Genomic DNA, 16,341 nt, shown 5'->3' with positions numbered 1-16,341 from the left:
ATTATAAATAATATAAAAAAACGGGTATCACATTCTACTAACTTTTCTTTACATTTCTTAAAATCTGTGCCCGGTCAAAGTGTGACTCTTAATCGGGGACGGGGGAATAATTATTAACAGATCTCAATCAAAATAAAGTTATATGCATCTAAACAACATCATAATATACTAAATTTATTAATTTTATTTGAATAACAATGATTTATATTAAGCAATATTAGACTCAAAATCTTAATTAATTACAAAGTTAAAATAATTTATAAAATTGAGCAAAAATAAGGCATACCCTTAATTTGGATGAAATTATATACGTACATTGGATTTTGATTTCAAAACACTACAAGCCGGCGTCGTATCGAAATTGGCGGCAACCGCCGCATTAAGAAATTCCCAATCTCTGAATCTAGGGTTCCGCCACAAAATGTTTGGAGCTCAATCTTCCACCCCGGCCTTCGCCACCCCTTCCTCCACCCCCGCATTCAGCACGCCTTCTACTCCGGCTTTCGGTTCATCGCTCTTCTCCACACCATTTTCCCAACAATCCCAACCGCAGCAAACGCCGTCGCTGTTTCAGACGCCTCAACAGCAAACTCCGTCGCTGTTTCAGACGCCTCAGCAGCAAACTCCGTCGCTGTTTCAGACGCCTCAGCCGCAGCAACAACAGAGCCCCTTCGGCTTAACGACGCCGTTTAATACCGCACAGCAACAGCAATCCACTCCTTTTAGTAATACTCCTCAAACCAATTTCATGAATCAGCAATTGACTACTCAGATGGCACCAGTTGCTCCCCTCCCGTTCTCTCTAGCCGATCGCGATATTCAAGTATGAATCCTGTTTTTATATGATCCTAATTGATTAACTTTTGAATTATGTTGATGTTGATCGCTTCATTTTGTCCCTGCAGGCGATTGTGGATGCATACAAAGAGGAACCTGGGAACATGAAGTATGAATTCAAGGTCCGTTTCTTTTTTTGCCAACGTTGCTCTTTTCTAAGTACTGTAAGCATATGAATCTGATTTATGAATAAATCCCTGAGTAGCAATGCACAAACATTCTGTTACAAATGTAAATTGCCAATGCAATACCCAACAACATTATATTCAAGCATGACTTTTCTTATCTACCGATGTTGCGCTGAAATTGAGCATGTCCACGGTTGTAAAACTGCATTGAATTCTGTTGTGTGGAACTGAAATGAATGAGGAAATAATTGCTAAGGATGTAGTGCGCTCTTTAGGTGTAAGAGCATCATTTTCAGCATGGAAGTTGAAAATTTGAAACTAGAAGAGTACTGTTAGAAATTCATGTCTCTCAATTCAAGAAGCTTGAGCTTTAACTCTGAAATCAAGCTCTTTCTTATTTGGATACTTATCAAGATCATTTGGTTTTGCAGCACCTGTTGTTCAGTGTGACTGAACCTCAGTACAGGTCAAAGCCTGCTGGTGTATCAGATGTGAGTGTAGTTTAAATTTGCATCACAATACTATTAATTATGAATGTATTTTTGGAGCCTATTTTGTAAGTCTGGTAAAATAGTTTGAGCTGCCAGATTATGTGGGCAGAAGCCATGGCAAAACTAGAAGGCATGGAAAGTTCCAAAAGAGAACGTTTGTGGCCTCAACTTGTGCAAGGTTTCAAAGATCTTTCCCAGCGCCTTGCGGTACGTGAATATTTTAATTAAACTATTATCTGGATTGATTTGGGAGGATCTCCACTATCCTTCACACCATTTGAAAAGTTTTCCTTTCTAAACTTGAGTTAGAAACTTTTTAATATTTCGCTAAACCTTGTGTAATGTCTTTGTTTTGCTCCAGTATAGCCTCCATAAACTGCTAGATTATCTATCACATTAGGCGTTCATCTGATACATTGAACACTTATTTTGAGCATATATCTCACTGGTACTTATGATGGTCTTCTTACTCGTCATGTCATATTACCATTCGAATAGTATGACTGTATCTCTAATGGTCCCCACCATTTACTAAAAAATATTGGATGCATAAAGGTGACAAGAGGATATTGATTATGATAATGTTCAGTATATGCATGGATATGAATATATGCACATGCAATAATATATTCAGCTTAAGGGATATGCTTGTATTTGGCATCATAAAGCCAGGCTAAAAGCTGTGTGCTTGATAATTCCAAAAAACAAGCTTCTATTTACATATATTTTTAGAAGCTTTTGTTTTTGGGAAAGCATATTGAATGTCTAAAGGAGTGCGGCGAGGAAAAAATTATTGAAAAAGGCAAAAATTCCTGCTTGGGCTGGCATATTTTAAAAAGTATTCTAAAATTCTAAAATCATGTGGTGTAATTGTTATGTTCTAGCACAGCCTTTGCTCCATTTGGATAGTTAGAAACAAAGAGTTTTCTAGGAATATGAAGAATTCTAGAGGGATTATCAAATTATTATTTTGTATGGGTTGCATGAGAATGGTAGGAGCTGGCAGATTTGGGCTATTCTTATATTTCTTAATTTGATTGCTATTTGCTTAAATTTTTTATTTCCTGAATGAATTATGGATTTGTAATGTTAAATGTATATTAGATAAAATATACTTCCTCCGTCCCATAGTAGATGGCATACTTGGTGAATGACACGGGATTTTAGGAGATATTGTTTTGTGCGTTAGGTGGAGAGAGAAAATAGTATATTTATATTAATGTGAGGGAGAACTTTTTCCTAAAAAGGAAATGTGACATCTTTTGTAGGACAAACTAAAAAAGAAAGTGTGACATCTATTATGGGATGGAGGGAGTACATATTTTTGACGTATCGGTATTGTATCTTGAATTTTTCATTTTTGAGAATTGACATATTTACTTCCCTGTGGTGTCTCTGTACGTATTCCTTATTTGTCCACGTGCTTCGTAGAAGATTCATAGTAAAATTTTAATTGCTTGATTTATTGGTCTAGTCCCTTTAACAATCTTGTATTTACGTGAACATCATTATGCGATTATTGCTATTATTCTGACTTTAAGGGTTCTCATACATACTACCTATTCTGTCCTGATCTGTTAGACAAAATGTTTCTTTATTTTGAATAATCAATAACCACAACCTGCTTCTACTTTTTACTAATAAGTTTCTAATGATGATCCATAAATGCACTTCTTTAGCTTCAAGATGAAGTCATACTGTCAGATTCGGAAAGACTGAAGATGACCCAGACCAATGTGAAGATGGTAATCTCTCTCTCTCTCTACATCTTATGTATAAATATATTTAGAGGGACAGGCAACACGGAGTAGGCTTTAAAAGTGTAATTCACATGCATATGCCCTCATCTCTCTCTCTCTCTCTCTCTCTCTCTAATTCTCCCTCTTTATCCATTTTTCCTTTGATGCAGCTCCAAAGGCATTTTCAAGCTGACACACTTCCTTGGATCCAAAGAATGCAACAGAAAGAGCAAATCCTTCAAAGGCGTCTTTTGAGGGTAGGATTTTGTCTTGTTTTTCTTAAATATGAATATTCAAAAACCAGGCTCATTCGAGACATGGGTTGAGCATGGCATATGCAGGCTACTGGTTGCTTGGTCTCTTATAATTGCTATAGCACAACTATTTTAGTATTTTACCAATTGTATTTAATGGCATCGTCCTGTTTTTCATTGTTGTGTTTTATGTTAAACAGGTAATGAGAATAGTAGAGGCGCTGGAGGGTAAAGGTTGTCGATTACCTCTGATGAAGGGAGAAGTAGAATTAGCAGAGAAGTTGGCTGCAACAACAAGACAGGTTACTCTTCACCTATTGTCTCTATTAAAATGTGAAAAAGAGGATCAATAAGAAAAGTATTTGAAATTGCAGTTGAAAGGATCCGGAGCAGAACTTTCTAGACGGGTTCAGAATCTACTCATGGTATCTCGCCTTCAAGCAGACGGCCTAACTGGTAGCTCGATGTATCTGCCAGGATCGACCAAAATTCATGAACAAAGTCTATCTGACATGCAGGAGGTACAATGAAAATAGCATGCTTATCATATCATCCGACACTCTCCTTGGACCTTTGAGTATTTTGCTGTGAATACCATGTAATTTTGTGATACCATATTATTGAATGTGTCAATGTTGTTGTAAAAACAGGTGTTACAACGACAGACTGAGGCTATTTCGAGACTAGGCAACGTGCTGAAGCGGGACGTGAGAGATATGGAAATCATAATGGCTGAAGATACAGTAATTACCCAACAAGACTACCTTTGAAGTGAAATCTGCAGCACTCCTTTCCCTCAGTTGTATCAACAATTCTTTTGCCTATTTTATTTCATTTGTAATGTGTTCATGAAATTCTTTTCCCTCAGTTGTATCAAATGAACCCATGATTTCAAGGTGGTTATGAAATTCTTACATGGGCAAGTTTTATTGTACTAACATAATCTTTAAAAAGTGATTCAGAAGATATGTATAAAGATGTTTTTACAAATTATCCATTCGTCAAAAACATCGTAATAACAAAAGATGTAAGTTCTTCAATTACCCGCAAAGTGGTAATTTGCTTGTAAATTAGTATTAAACTTTTGTACATTTTGGTTTTGTATACCAACATCAAAATTTGATTTTACATTCAAACTATTGATTTGTTTTAATTTGCAGCCAATCAATTTCTACACTGGCATAACTTCATGTCTTATTTGCATGGCTTTATTGGACGCCATTGACGGCAACCACAAGGATGTCATGCTTTAGGCAACAAAAACATCTTATTATATACTAAATTAAATGATTTCATTTGTAAAATCAGGTTTATAATAAACTATAACATTAGAAATTTTAACTAGTTGAGTTTTAATCTAAGTGATAAAATTATATCTATATTCTATAATACTACTCCATGTGTTTGACAGAACAAGTATATGAGTTGATCTCGGAGTTGCGTTTTGAATAAGACTTTCCTAACACTCACTAAAGGATTCAGCCATGATGTCCAACCTGTAAGCCAATACAGACACCATGTTGTTGAATTAAGGGCAGAAACTTTGTACAGAACACTCAGAAGGCTGAGCAACCGTGTGTTATCACCAACATTAAACACGAACTAGTTCTAATATTATGAATAGCAAAATATACTTTCCATACGAATCTACAACTAGTTCCTAGATTGCTTGAGTTCGATAAACAAAGAAATAATTTTGTGTACTCTAGATTGCTTGAGTTCCTCTTGAGTAGTGAGCACCAACTTTAAGTTGGGAGAGGGGTGTATAAGGCTGCAAACTGGAAATCACTCAATGTTCAGCCTATAAACTACAATTAACCCTTTGTTTACTGTTGAGTTGGAAAATTGAAAATCCACCTCAGTTTACTTATGATCAAGTCACACTTCCAGTGACACAAAACTTTAAACGGACCATAACTATGAAATTTCTCAGATTTCATGACATACGAAAAAGAAGTCAAAGTTGAGGTTACAAACTGAAAAAACACTTAAAGTTCAAGATATAAACTAAATCATTATTCATTCAGATTTTCGCTAGGGCATGAAGAATTAGCATGTAAACTACTCAGAAACCGCCTTACTTTAGAGGAAGGTGGAAGTGAAATTTTTGATTGGCCATAAAAGTAGCCAACCCCGCCCAGCAAATTCCCGAGTGCTGCTTTGGCCACTATTATGGGTTCAGGGTTGATCTGAAACAGACATACATCTCATTGAACATGTGAAACTATCAAGAACAATGTGGCAAAGTATACATACTATTGAAAAAATGTGAAAATGATATGATATAGAAAATGGAAGTAAACCAACACAGATGATTGAAGATTATGCAAATAATTCAGACATAAATTTAATTAAATGTGACAATCACATGAGTTATGAAAAATTCATGACATCTTGTAACCAAGCCTGTTATATATAAAATCCACTGATATATTGTTAGCAGATCGTAATTTTTTATCTTCTATGTCGACGATTTCACTTGTTTATCTTCATGTATTATCTCTGTTCAGAAAATGTTTAATTGCAACCACTTTAACCAGTGTATAGATGGCATCTCAAGAGAAGACTGCATGGTCTATATTTTGTCAGCACTCAACAATGGTGGGTTGAGACAAACTTTGTTCTGAATTTTTTTTATTATGTATTTTCATATATGGCCGTCTAGCAATGCATAGGTATTATAGGTTTTCGTTATTCAGCTTCAGATAAACTATGCACATCATTAAAAGTCAATATATGAGGTTTAGTTCTTTATTTGATAAAAAACCTAACATCCAATATAAAAATTTAATAAAACTCAATTAAATGATGATGACTAAGGCAGCAAAGGATCTTTCATGATTGATACCTCATTGGACATGTCAAAACAGCTCTGGAATTTGTTGTCAAATTGCTCCTGTTTATGCTTGAGATTACTGGATAAAGAGTCGCCTGGAATGATTTCAACGTTTAAAGTGCTAAAGAGAGAAGCGGGGTGGCTTGATACAACAAAAATATCTAAGCTTCTAAGTCAGAGAATTAGATAACGAAACATCCTGACTCCAAATAAAATTCGGGTTTGAGGTCATGTTAAGATCATTTTATGTCATCATTACTATAATGACGTAAAAATAAGCTTATGATGACTTAAAAATGACCTTTGTATGTTTGGTTCTGCATTTTTGTATTAAGAATGGGCTTTGCATAGATCAAAACCCCATAAATTGTTATTTAAGTATTGCAAAGATACAGCCAAAAGGCAGGGGCTCCATAGTGAAACCTAAAATTGTACATAGCTGGATTGCAAGATTGGTTTGGACAAGCTCAGATAAATTGTGAATGTTATGTGTCTTGAAACCAGCATAATGGAACTCAAAGTTCTCCTTAAGAAATTCAGTAAGCTATTATTAGGTTATCTATGTACTAGGAGATAATATCATAAATACGTACTGAATAAACCTTATATTTCTGAGTATGACAGGCTGATGTGTAATTTTCGAGCTTTTATATTAATGGATTATTAACACAAGTTTAATAAATTAACTCTAATATTACAATCTATCTGCAAGAGTATAGAGTCGATTGTAGTATTTCGAGTGTCGAACCACAGGGAGGCGTAGGCTATTTAACAAGAATGGATAAGATTAATGAACTAAAAAATACAAACTAAGGTACGAAAATGGAGAAACTCAAGAGATAAAGAACGTTGCTCCTAATATGCTCCAGATGTGAATTAACTTAACGGACCAATTAACCTATGGATTAATGATTAATCTAATGAAAGTTGTAAAAATCTCGTTCATTCTACTTGCACTGAACATGTTCGTAGATGCTTGAATTTAACCTTGCTGAACACTAAGATCAAATTCGTACTCATCAGATTATCACTCCTACAGACGCATAGTAAGCTCTAATCCAACTTCTAAGCTCCAACGTACATAATTCATTTACAAAATCAATTGAACATTCCTACAGACGCATAGTAAATGTACAACAATTATTGTAACGACATGTAAATCAACTTATCCAAGATTCATATGCTGAACACGATACAAATCTCAAACTCTTTATCTACGTTTCCACCTTTTAACCAAGTTAAAGAGACATTGGCTAAAAGATAAGATTGAATAATAAATCAGGCCGGAATTATCATTCAAAGTAACTAGCACCGTAGAAAAGATCATAGAAAACATTAATCCATAGAATCCTAAAGTAATCACATCTTTCACAAACTAAGAGCAACGTAGGATTTAGTTACACATCAATAATCAATAAACAAGAAGAACTTATGAAATTGATGTGTAGATGGTAGCAAATCTCCTCCGGGATGATGGAAATTGAATGGTTGCGCCTCCAATCTTCCTCTCTTCCTCTGCCGTCGTCTAATTCTTTCTCTCTATCAAAAAACGTCCCTCAACTCCCTCTCCCTTCTCCTTTTGTTTTCTTCCTCAAAAACCGTCACATCCTGACACCTTTTTTTAATCACTTCTTTTTCCAACCAATCACCTCACCTTTTCTCCCCTCTCTTCCCTCAAATAACGTCCAATCACTCTCTCTCTCATCCCTCCTTTAGTGCAATATTGCAGTTATAATTTATCCACCCGGCCGGGTAGATTATTAGGCATAAAATTCACCCGGCCGGGTGACCAATTTTGAGGAATTGCTGGAATTTTCGTGTTCTAACATCATACCCGGCCGGGTAGTTTATTAGGCATAAAATACACCCGGCCGGTGGCCAATTTTGAGAGCTTTCTGAACCACTTTTTCACCATCCGAGCTTCATTCCTACACCGTAAAACATACTTTTGCAAGCATCAAACTATATAATCATGTAAAGTTAGGGGAATAAAAATGTACAATTTGATTCACATCAAATACCCCCAAACTTATTTGCTTGCTCGTCCTCGAGCAAGATCACATAAAACACAAAACTTTGAAGCTCAACTCACAAAAGTTTTTCCAAAAGTTTTCATGAGATTGAATCACGTAGAGACATGAATGACAAATCTAAACCACCAACAATTCCAATCAAGATGTCCCACTCTCATGAACCATCACTTATCAACCTAGAACTTCAGTCAAGGTGCATTCCAAAGTAAGTCCAAAATGTGGTCATACAACTCAAACCGTCATCATTGACTCATCAAGCATTACTTACCAAATAGACTCGCGGATTTCAAATCAGACTTCATTAACTCTACCAAGTTATTTACAAAGCATCCACAAGCGTCAACAATAAGGTCCAAGGTCTTAATTCAAGGTTGTAATGGGGCTAGGGATGAGGTAAGATAATATGGATAGTGAGCTCGAAGGCTACACATTTGAGTGCCAAATTCTTCCCTCCTACAACTTCCTTCCAAAGATCAAACATCAAAATATTACAACCAACCTCTCACTCCCCCAAACTTGAGATCATTCTAGACAAGATAACATCGTAAAAAATAGAAGCTCTATTTATTTCACAAACTTTTTCTTCTTTTTTTTTTCTTTTTTTTTTCCCTTATTTGATAAGACCTCGACTTTTGCAAATTTGGAGGTCGTCTTTTTCTTCTTCTTTTTTTTTTTCTAAGAACTTCATTCTTTTCACCTATGCATTACATCAAGTCTAAAAATGTCTACACTTTACAATTCACCACCCAACACCCAAAACTCAAATCACCAAAGCTCAAACTTGTCCTTAGCACCCAAATAGTAGCAAGGTTATTGATGAGGCTAAAATGCGGCTTATTTAAGTGACTAAGTGATTGGCTAAGTGTTTACACAAATAATAGGGAATTAAGCTCAAAGTGGCTTCTAGAGGATCATTAGATGGACTAGGCATGTGATCATTTGGCCATGGAGTTCATCCTAGTGCCTTATCCTCCCAAATCATTGACACAAATGAATACAAGCGGTTCACTCGATAAAGCAAATCAATCCAAGATAATTTCCACAAGACATAAGACTTTCATACTCTCCTCAACTCAAGAAATCGGATGTAGTCACAACATGCTCTTTCAAATAAATACATGCACAAATTCCATCCATCCTAAGCTTCAAAGATCAAGTAAAATCAAGCAAGATTTCCCAACCAGAAAGCCGAAGATATAGCATGCACCCGTCAATTACATGATTCACAACACTTTAGCATATAATACACCCAATAAACGTGCATAATGCATAACAAAAAATCACAACCCCCCAAACTTGAATGCTTCATTGTCCTCAATGCAAGCAAAGAAGAACATAAAAAGTAAAGGGAAAGAAGACTCCCCCAAACTAGACGTGATATCCATAGTGCATTCGGGTGGGTGGGTGGGTGTATTTTCCTTTGTCGGTGTGCTTCCTCATAAGCTCGAATGTGAATCCCATCTCCATGTTGCTCCTACAAAAAGAAAAATTAAAAACAACAAAAAGAAAACAAAATACTCAATTCATAAAAATACATCGAAGGAAAGAATTGAGCGAACAAAACCCTCGATTTATTAAGAGAAAAAAAAATAAACTAAAACTCATTGGGTTGCCTCCCAACTAACGCCTTTGTTTAAAGTCGTTGGCTCGACTTAGTCTTCTAGCTACAACTCTGAAACAAAAAATAAAAAGTTAGAAAACTAAAAAAATAAAAACAAAAAGAATCCTAAATTAAATAACCAGTTGCCTCCCGGCAACGGCGCCAAAACTTGATGTGTAATTTTCGAGCTTTTATATTAATGGATTATTAACACAAGTTTTAATAAATTAACTCTAATATTACAATCTATCTGCAAGAGTATAGAGTCGATTGTAGTATTTCGAGTGTCGAACCACAGGGAGGCGTAGGCTATTTAACAAGAATGGATAAGATTAATGAACTAAAAATACAAACTAAGGTACGAAAATGGAGAAACTCAAGAGATAAAGAACGTTGCTCCTAATATGCTCCAGATGTGAATTAACTTAACGGACCAATTAACCTATGGATTAATGATTAATCTAATGAAAGTTGTAAAATCTCGTTCATTCTACTTGCACTGAACATGTTCGTAGATGCTTGAATTTAACCTTGCTGAACACTAAGATCAAATTCGTACTCGTCAGATTATCACTCCTACAGACGCATAGTAAGCTCTAATCCAACTTCTAAGCTCCAACGTACATAATTCATTTACAAAATCAATTGAACATTCCTACAGACGCATAGTAAATGTACAACAATTATTGTAACGACATGTAAATCAACTTATCCAAGATTCATATGCTGAACACGATACAAATCTCAAACTCTTTATCTACGTTTCCACCTTTTAACCAAGTTAAAGAGACATTGGCTAAAAGATAAGATTGAATAATAAATCAGGCCGGAATTATCATTCAAAGTAACTAGCACCGTAGAAAAGATCATAGAAAAACATTAATCCATAGAATTCTAAAGTAATCACATCTTTCACAAACTAAGAGCAACGTAGGAATTTAGTTACACATCAATAATCAATAAACAAGAAGAACTTATGAAATTGATGTGTAGATGGTAGCAAATCTCCTCCGGGATGATGGAAATTGAATGGTTGCGCCTCCAATCTTCCTCTCTTCCTCTGCCGTCGTCTAATTCTTTCTCTCTATCAAAAAACGTCCCTCAACTCCCTCTCCCTTCTCCTTTTTGTTTTCTTCCTCAAAAACCGTCACATCCTGACACCTTTTTTTAATCACTTCTTTTTCCAACCAATCACCTCACCTTTTCTCCCCTCTCTTCCCTCAAATAACGTCCAATCACTCTCTCTCTCATCCCTCCTTTAAGTGCAATATTGCAGTTATAATTTATCCACCCGACCGGGTAGATTATTAGGCATAAAATACACCCGGCCGGGTGGCCAATTTTGAGAGCTTTCTGAACCGCTTTTTCACCATCCGAGCTTCATTCCTACACCGTAAAACATACTTTTGCAAGCATCAAACTATATAAATCATGTAAAGTTAGGGGAATAAAAATGTACAATTTGATTCACATCACAAGCTCTAGCTACTGATCAACAAATTTAAAGCAGTGAAATCGTGCAAAGGTAAAAATATTGCCCTGGTTTCCCAAAAGAAATAGCATCTGAATATATGAAGGAAAAGACACTGAACTCATTGATAAACACAAGAGTAAATGATTTGCCTCACTGTTGCGACATATTGGCAACCTTGCACCTCCTTATACAATTCCAGATGTAGCAACATTACTTGGTTCTCTGTTCATTTATCTATTCATGCATTAGTCGGGGGAAGTAAACTTTCTAACCATTCTTCTATACTGCAAAACATAATAGACTCTTACATTGAAACTTCAGCACGCAAAGTGCGTCACTTAATTCAACTTTACAGATGATTAGCCATGACGAAGTATTTTGGAAATCCTAGGCAAAATCTTTTCATTTCTTGATAAACCATGCTAGTCATTGAAACGAAGCAGTATAAAAGGTATAGGCAGGGGCGGATTTACATGGGACAAAAGAGGGGCAATTGCCCCACCTCATGTTTTCCATCTCATGTATTTATATACCTATTTTAAATTAATTTCTTTTAACCTTCTACTAAATGCCCCTCTTCAAGATTTTAAAATTCCCTCTTATGTAAATTTGCCCCATTTCCTACAAATTTCTAGCTCCGCCCCTGGGTATAGGCACGTACACTTCACTTTGTGCTTCGATTGGAAGTGCCCAGTTCCCACCATAACCACTCTCTTCCTCCCTTGATTTCAGGAAATTCGTTGTCAACACCAAATTTTGGTCAACAATACTTGACGTCCATAATCCCGTCCATTATGGTGCGTCCAACCATATGTCGCTAGCTCATCTGAGTCCTGGCACACATGCCGCATCACATATCTCCCATCCTTGACACCAAGCCACATCAGACCCGCCAGCAGAGACTGAGGAGTCCTGACAATGACAACATCTCACATAAAATTCCTCAAGCAACCACTCTACTGCAGATGCAATAACAAAGATATGCAGACAGAGTAAGAGAACACAGCAACACCAAAATGCTTGTGCTTAAATATACATTAGCCAAACTTATATAAAGAGAGCAGCTAAAAATGCTTATCACTTGGAAGAAGACATGAACAACTAGAATGGGAAATCCTGAATGAAATATCAAGATCCTCAGTCAGTCCGTATGCATACATAAGCTGAGGATGAAATTGTTATATACATAATAATATAAAATCAATGCAGAAACAGATGACATTTTTTCCACAAACAATAGATAGAATAACATTAAGATAAATCAGCGAAATGAACTCACCGCGCACGAATTCCAAAATAAACATGAGGCCTGTATGTTCCCCAATACAAACTCTCCTAGTGCTCCCCTTGAAACTGCAGGGAAAATGATAAAAACTCTGATTCTACAACTAAAATAAAATTATGATCTTATCAGAATCCAAAAGAATCTTCAATTCACCATAGGAAGATCCATGAGCTTTGGAGCGGATAACGGGCGTGACGACCCAGGGTTTTACAGTCTCCTTAGCAGGGTTTATGAAATAATTCTTCATACAAAATCCGATAGTGATGAGAACAATTCCAATAGACAACAAAATCGAGGAAGTGGAAGTGACGATCCGAGTGAAACCGCGGTGGCCTCCGGCGGCAGACTTTCGGGTTCTGGTGTTGGTGTTGTCGAGGTTCGGCGATTTGCCAGCGGAGGTTGCTTTGTCTCGAATGTTTCGCCGCGAAACCCCGGCCATTGCCGGCCAGTGATTCCGATCGATTGGAAATCCGTTTGATCAACTATTCCTACTACCTAGCTTGACTAAGATGTGAGAATACTAGCTATGAAATGTTTAGTCAAATCAAATAATTTACTAGTATATATGATGAAATCGAAACTAGAGAAATCGATTTATAGCTCCAAACCAAACACAGAAATCGGAATTCAATATTCAAAGATAGTCAATTCCGAAATAGCAATATATGTAGAAAATGGAAACCGGTGAGGGGATACACGTTTAATAAGAAACTGCAGAAGCAACAACCGCAAGCGAGAGCAAAGGCGGCATTGTGAGGAACTCGACGACGGCGACGATTATATCAACTGGGAATTCTATTTTCTTTTTCCGATAGAGTGAGAATGATGACGGACGCAGGCAGCTTCTTCAGTTCTTCTTTAAGTTTTTTGAGCTAAGTTGCAAGTCCAAAATACATTTTCTTAAAAGATTTATTAAATTATTAGACAATTTAATCATAGTTTATATTATTTCTATTCACGAAAATCAATCTTAGTAATTTATATCTAGATTTTAATGCAAAATTTAATAGTGAGTATTGAGTAATACAAATTTTAATAATAAAAATAACAAATGAAAAAGAAAAAGAAAAAAAGTAATTGAAATGACTCATTTTAGTGGAGTAATCAAAATATAAAAAAAATTATCTATTGTAAAGGAAGATGGAGTAATAAATTTTCTACAATTGCTATTATTAGTAGTAAATAATCTGCGATTCAGTATTAAGGAACATAATTTTTATTAGGATAAATTACCAGAATAATCATGAAATTTGATTCTAATTGTAGGCTAAATCAATCACAAAGAAAATTTTCTTGATAGAATAATTAATCCGATATAACCACAACAAAGAAATGTCGACACCAATTACTTATATCCTCAAAAAGAAAAAACTCATTTCATATGAAGCCCCATAGAGACATGGAGCCAAAAAGTTTACACCTGATTTGCTAAAAATCACTTGAAAGTTGGAACCAACAAAAACCAATCGTATTAAAAATTTTAAATTAATGAAAAAGGGATTCTGCAAAAATGAAAAACACAGCGCCTATTCCCACCCAGCTGGAGCAATGGGCACTACCTCAACACCGGGGACTGCTTCTGTTGCCGGAGCAGCTGCTGAATCCCATCCATCACCGCCGACTGCAGCACCTGCAATATACACCATAGCAGGAAAACGGTTAACAAAATTACATATACTACAACGCAAAGCAACAGTAGTGTCTAGTCAATCAATTAAAGGAACATAATTTAACATAACTCGGTAGAATAATACGCCACTTAATATAGACACAACACACACCTGCATCAGCAGTCCATCCACTTGTGACTGGAGCAATGGCACCAGCAACATCAGGAGCCCACTGGGCATCGGGAATTTGGGCACTGGACCAATCAGCACCTGCAGCTGCGGTGTAATCGGCATAATCAGGTAGAGCAGCAACTTCATCTTGCTCTTCTTCTTTAGCCTCTTCAGGCTCCCTATAAAAGAATAGATCAACCTGCCAAAATTGCCCAATTGTCAAATTGTGACAATAGAGAAGCTAAATCAACTACGAACAAAACAAAAACTACTCCCTACATAAATCTCATCCATCAACCTTAACCTTCACTTTTGTCGAAGCACAACTTGTTTAACAAGCACATCCACACAAAAGAGCATTAGAAGAAACCAAGTATTCAAAGTTTTTTTACCATGACTTCCCATTTGTGTCCAGGAGCAATCACACCGCGCATCTGCAGCACCATCCTAGCCAAAAGCCAGAACAAGCAACCAATGCTGTGCTTCCCTTTGTTATTAGCTGGAATGCCAATATCAACATAGCGCATTGGAGAATCCGTATCACAGAAGGCAATGGTGGGGATATTGTAAAGAGCAGCTTCCTTAATAGGCTGCAGAAGAATGGAATGTCATATTAGCAACAGAAAAAGACATACACTATCACAACCATAAAACTAAGCAGTGAGTGGCAATGACCTGATGATCGGTCCTTGGATCAGTAAGAATGAGCAGCCTCGGCTCACTAAAGGAGGTTTGAAGCTGATTAGTGAAGGTTCCTGGCGTATGACGCCCTGCAATTGCCTGAGCACCTGTGTACTGGGCAAACTTCAAAACAGCTCTCTGTCCGTATGGCCTGGCAGACTGCACGATAATGTCTTGTGGGTTCTCGATAGCAACAATAACCCGGGCAGCCATCATAAGCTTTTCCCAGGTTCTCCCAATATTAATGATGAAAATTCCTGACAAATTGATTATAAGTAAATCAGTTAAGTGTTATCACAGCCAAAAGCAGCTGATAAACTGATTTTGTGACCTTTGTCAGCTTAAACAATTAAGAATTATCAAAATTATGAGCTTAACTAGAAACAATACATTTAGTAAACACATATCAATTATCAGCCATATGATTATCCTATAAGATAATTGGTATATCTTCACTAATTACTCTAAACAGACATTACACTAAACTACAACTTTGCTTAATTGCGCCATTCAAACATCCAATAAATCTCAAATTCCATACAAAAATACATGATCAAAAAGAAAAAAATATGCAGAGTAACAAATTGAAACTATCAAACAATCACATTAGTAATTGCAACGGAAAACATGCTAAGTAGGGTAATTTACCATCATTGCGGCGCTTAAAGACGTAGCGCTCCATCTGGAAATCGCAATTTTTGGTTCCGAGATGAACCTCGGCCGCCAGCATGAGCTGATAGTCCGCCTCTTTTGTGGAGAGGAGCCTTTGATCAGACGCCATGGTTGAATGCTCTTCTTCGCCGCTTCTCTCAAAGGAGCACTGTATTTTCTTCAGCGGGAAGTTCTTCATAACCCTAATCGATAATATATTTATGTTGGCCTCCTTTCTTTTTGATTGGGCCGTTTTTGGAAGCCCAATATGTTTTCGTTTTCTTCTAAATCACTTCGAGTATTTCTATTGGAGATTGCATATAGAATTTGGAGAAATATATTTTCCATTAATGGATTAATTGTTAAAAAAGGATGAATTATTTATCACATTTTGAGTTTTAACACCTTTATTAATAATACTATTTTCTATTTTAGGGTTATAGTATTTCGATGACGAGATTTCAACCCATATTATACCGTGCCATGAGTGGTATACGACAAGTATATATTAAATTTTATATTAGGGTTGATAAATCACGTTAATACTGTAA

The 16,341-nt window shown here is 36.2% G+C and overlaps 3 protein-coding genes and 1 long non-coding RNA gene across 6 annotated transcripts; 1 reads left to right on the top strand and 3 right to left on the bottom strand.

The window, feature by feature from the left end:
- The first annotated feature begins 323 nt into the window (after positions 1-323).
- LOC121789795 (nuclear pore complex protein NUP54-like) lies at positions 324-4,238 on the top strand. The gene is made up of 9 exons (XM_042188160.1): positions 324-823; positions 906-959; positions 1,397-1,456; positions 1,553-1,663; positions 3,136-3,201; positions 3,366-3,452; positions 3,650-3,751; positions 3,824-3,970; positions 4,100-4,238. Exons 1-9 carry the CDS (start codon positions 422-424, stop codon positions 4,217-4,219), a joined length of 1,149 nt encoding a protein of 382 aa, XP_042044094.1. The 5' UTR covers positions 324-421; the 3' UTR covers positions 4,220-4,238.
- A 1,112-nt stretch (positions 4,239-5,350) lies between these two features.
- On the bottom strand, positions 5,351-7,577 carry LOC121789798. Its single transcript, XR_006048152.1, has 2 exons — positions 6,298-7,577; positions 5,351-5,638 (listed from the first exon to the last, which is right to left on the bottom strand). It is a non-coding gene; the product is annotated as an uncharacterized LOC121789798 (long non-coding RNA).
- A 2,952-nt stretch (positions 7,578-10,529) lies between these two features.
- On the bottom strand, positions 10,530-13,822 carry LOC121789797 (mannosyl-oligosaccharide glucosidase GCS1-like). Of its 3 annotated transcripts, XR_006048151.1 has the most exons (4): positions 12,831-13,822; positions 12,672-12,745; positions 11,701-12,304; positions 10,530-11,614 (listed from the first exon to the last, which is right to left on the bottom strand). XR_006048151.1 is itself a non-coding variant. In XM_042188162.1 (3 exons), exons 1-3 carry the CDS (start codon positions 13,114-13,116, stop codon positions 12,136-12,138), a joined length of 519 nt encoding a protein of 172 aa, XP_042044096.1. In that variant the 5' UTR covers positions 13,117-13,817; the 3' UTR covers positions 11,682-12,135. The 3 variants fall into 3 exon arrangements, 2 of the variants coding, with proteins under 2 accessions (XP_042044096.1, XP_042044098.1); XM_042188162.1 differs by lacking the exon at positions 10,530-11,614 and having other exon boundaries at positions 11,682-12,294; positions 12,831-13,817; XM_042188164.1 differs by lacking the exon at positions 10,530-11,614 and having other exon boundaries at positions 11,682-12,304; positions 12,831-13,813.
- A 204-nt stretch (positions 13,823-14,026) lies between these two features.
- Positions 14,027-15,964, bottom strand: LOC121789796 (40S ribosomal protein SA-like). The gene is made up of 5 exons (XM_042188161.1): positions 15,788-15,964; positions 15,134-15,396; positions 14,851-15,048; positions 14,459-14,657; positions 14,027-14,307 (listed from the first exon to the last, which is right to left on the bottom strand). Exons 1-5 carry the CDS (start codon positions 15,918-15,920, stop codon positions 14,204-14,206), a joined length of 897 nt encoding a protein of 298 aa, XP_042044095.1. The 5' UTR covers positions 15,921-15,964; the 3' UTR covers positions 14,027-14,203.
- Positions 15,965-16,341: the final 377 nt, after the last annotated feature.

This window comes from Salvia splendens, unplaced genomic scaffold (assembly GCF_004379255.2).
Source record: "Salvia splendens isolate huo1 unplaced genomic scaffold, SspV2 ctg34, whole genome shotgun sequence".
NCBI lineage: Eukaryota > Viridiplantae > Streptophyta > Magnoliopsida > Lamiales > Lamiaceae > Salvia > Salvia splendens.
Note: the sequence above shows the minus strand (reverse complement) of the source record. Positions and strands in the feature narration are given on the sequence as shown.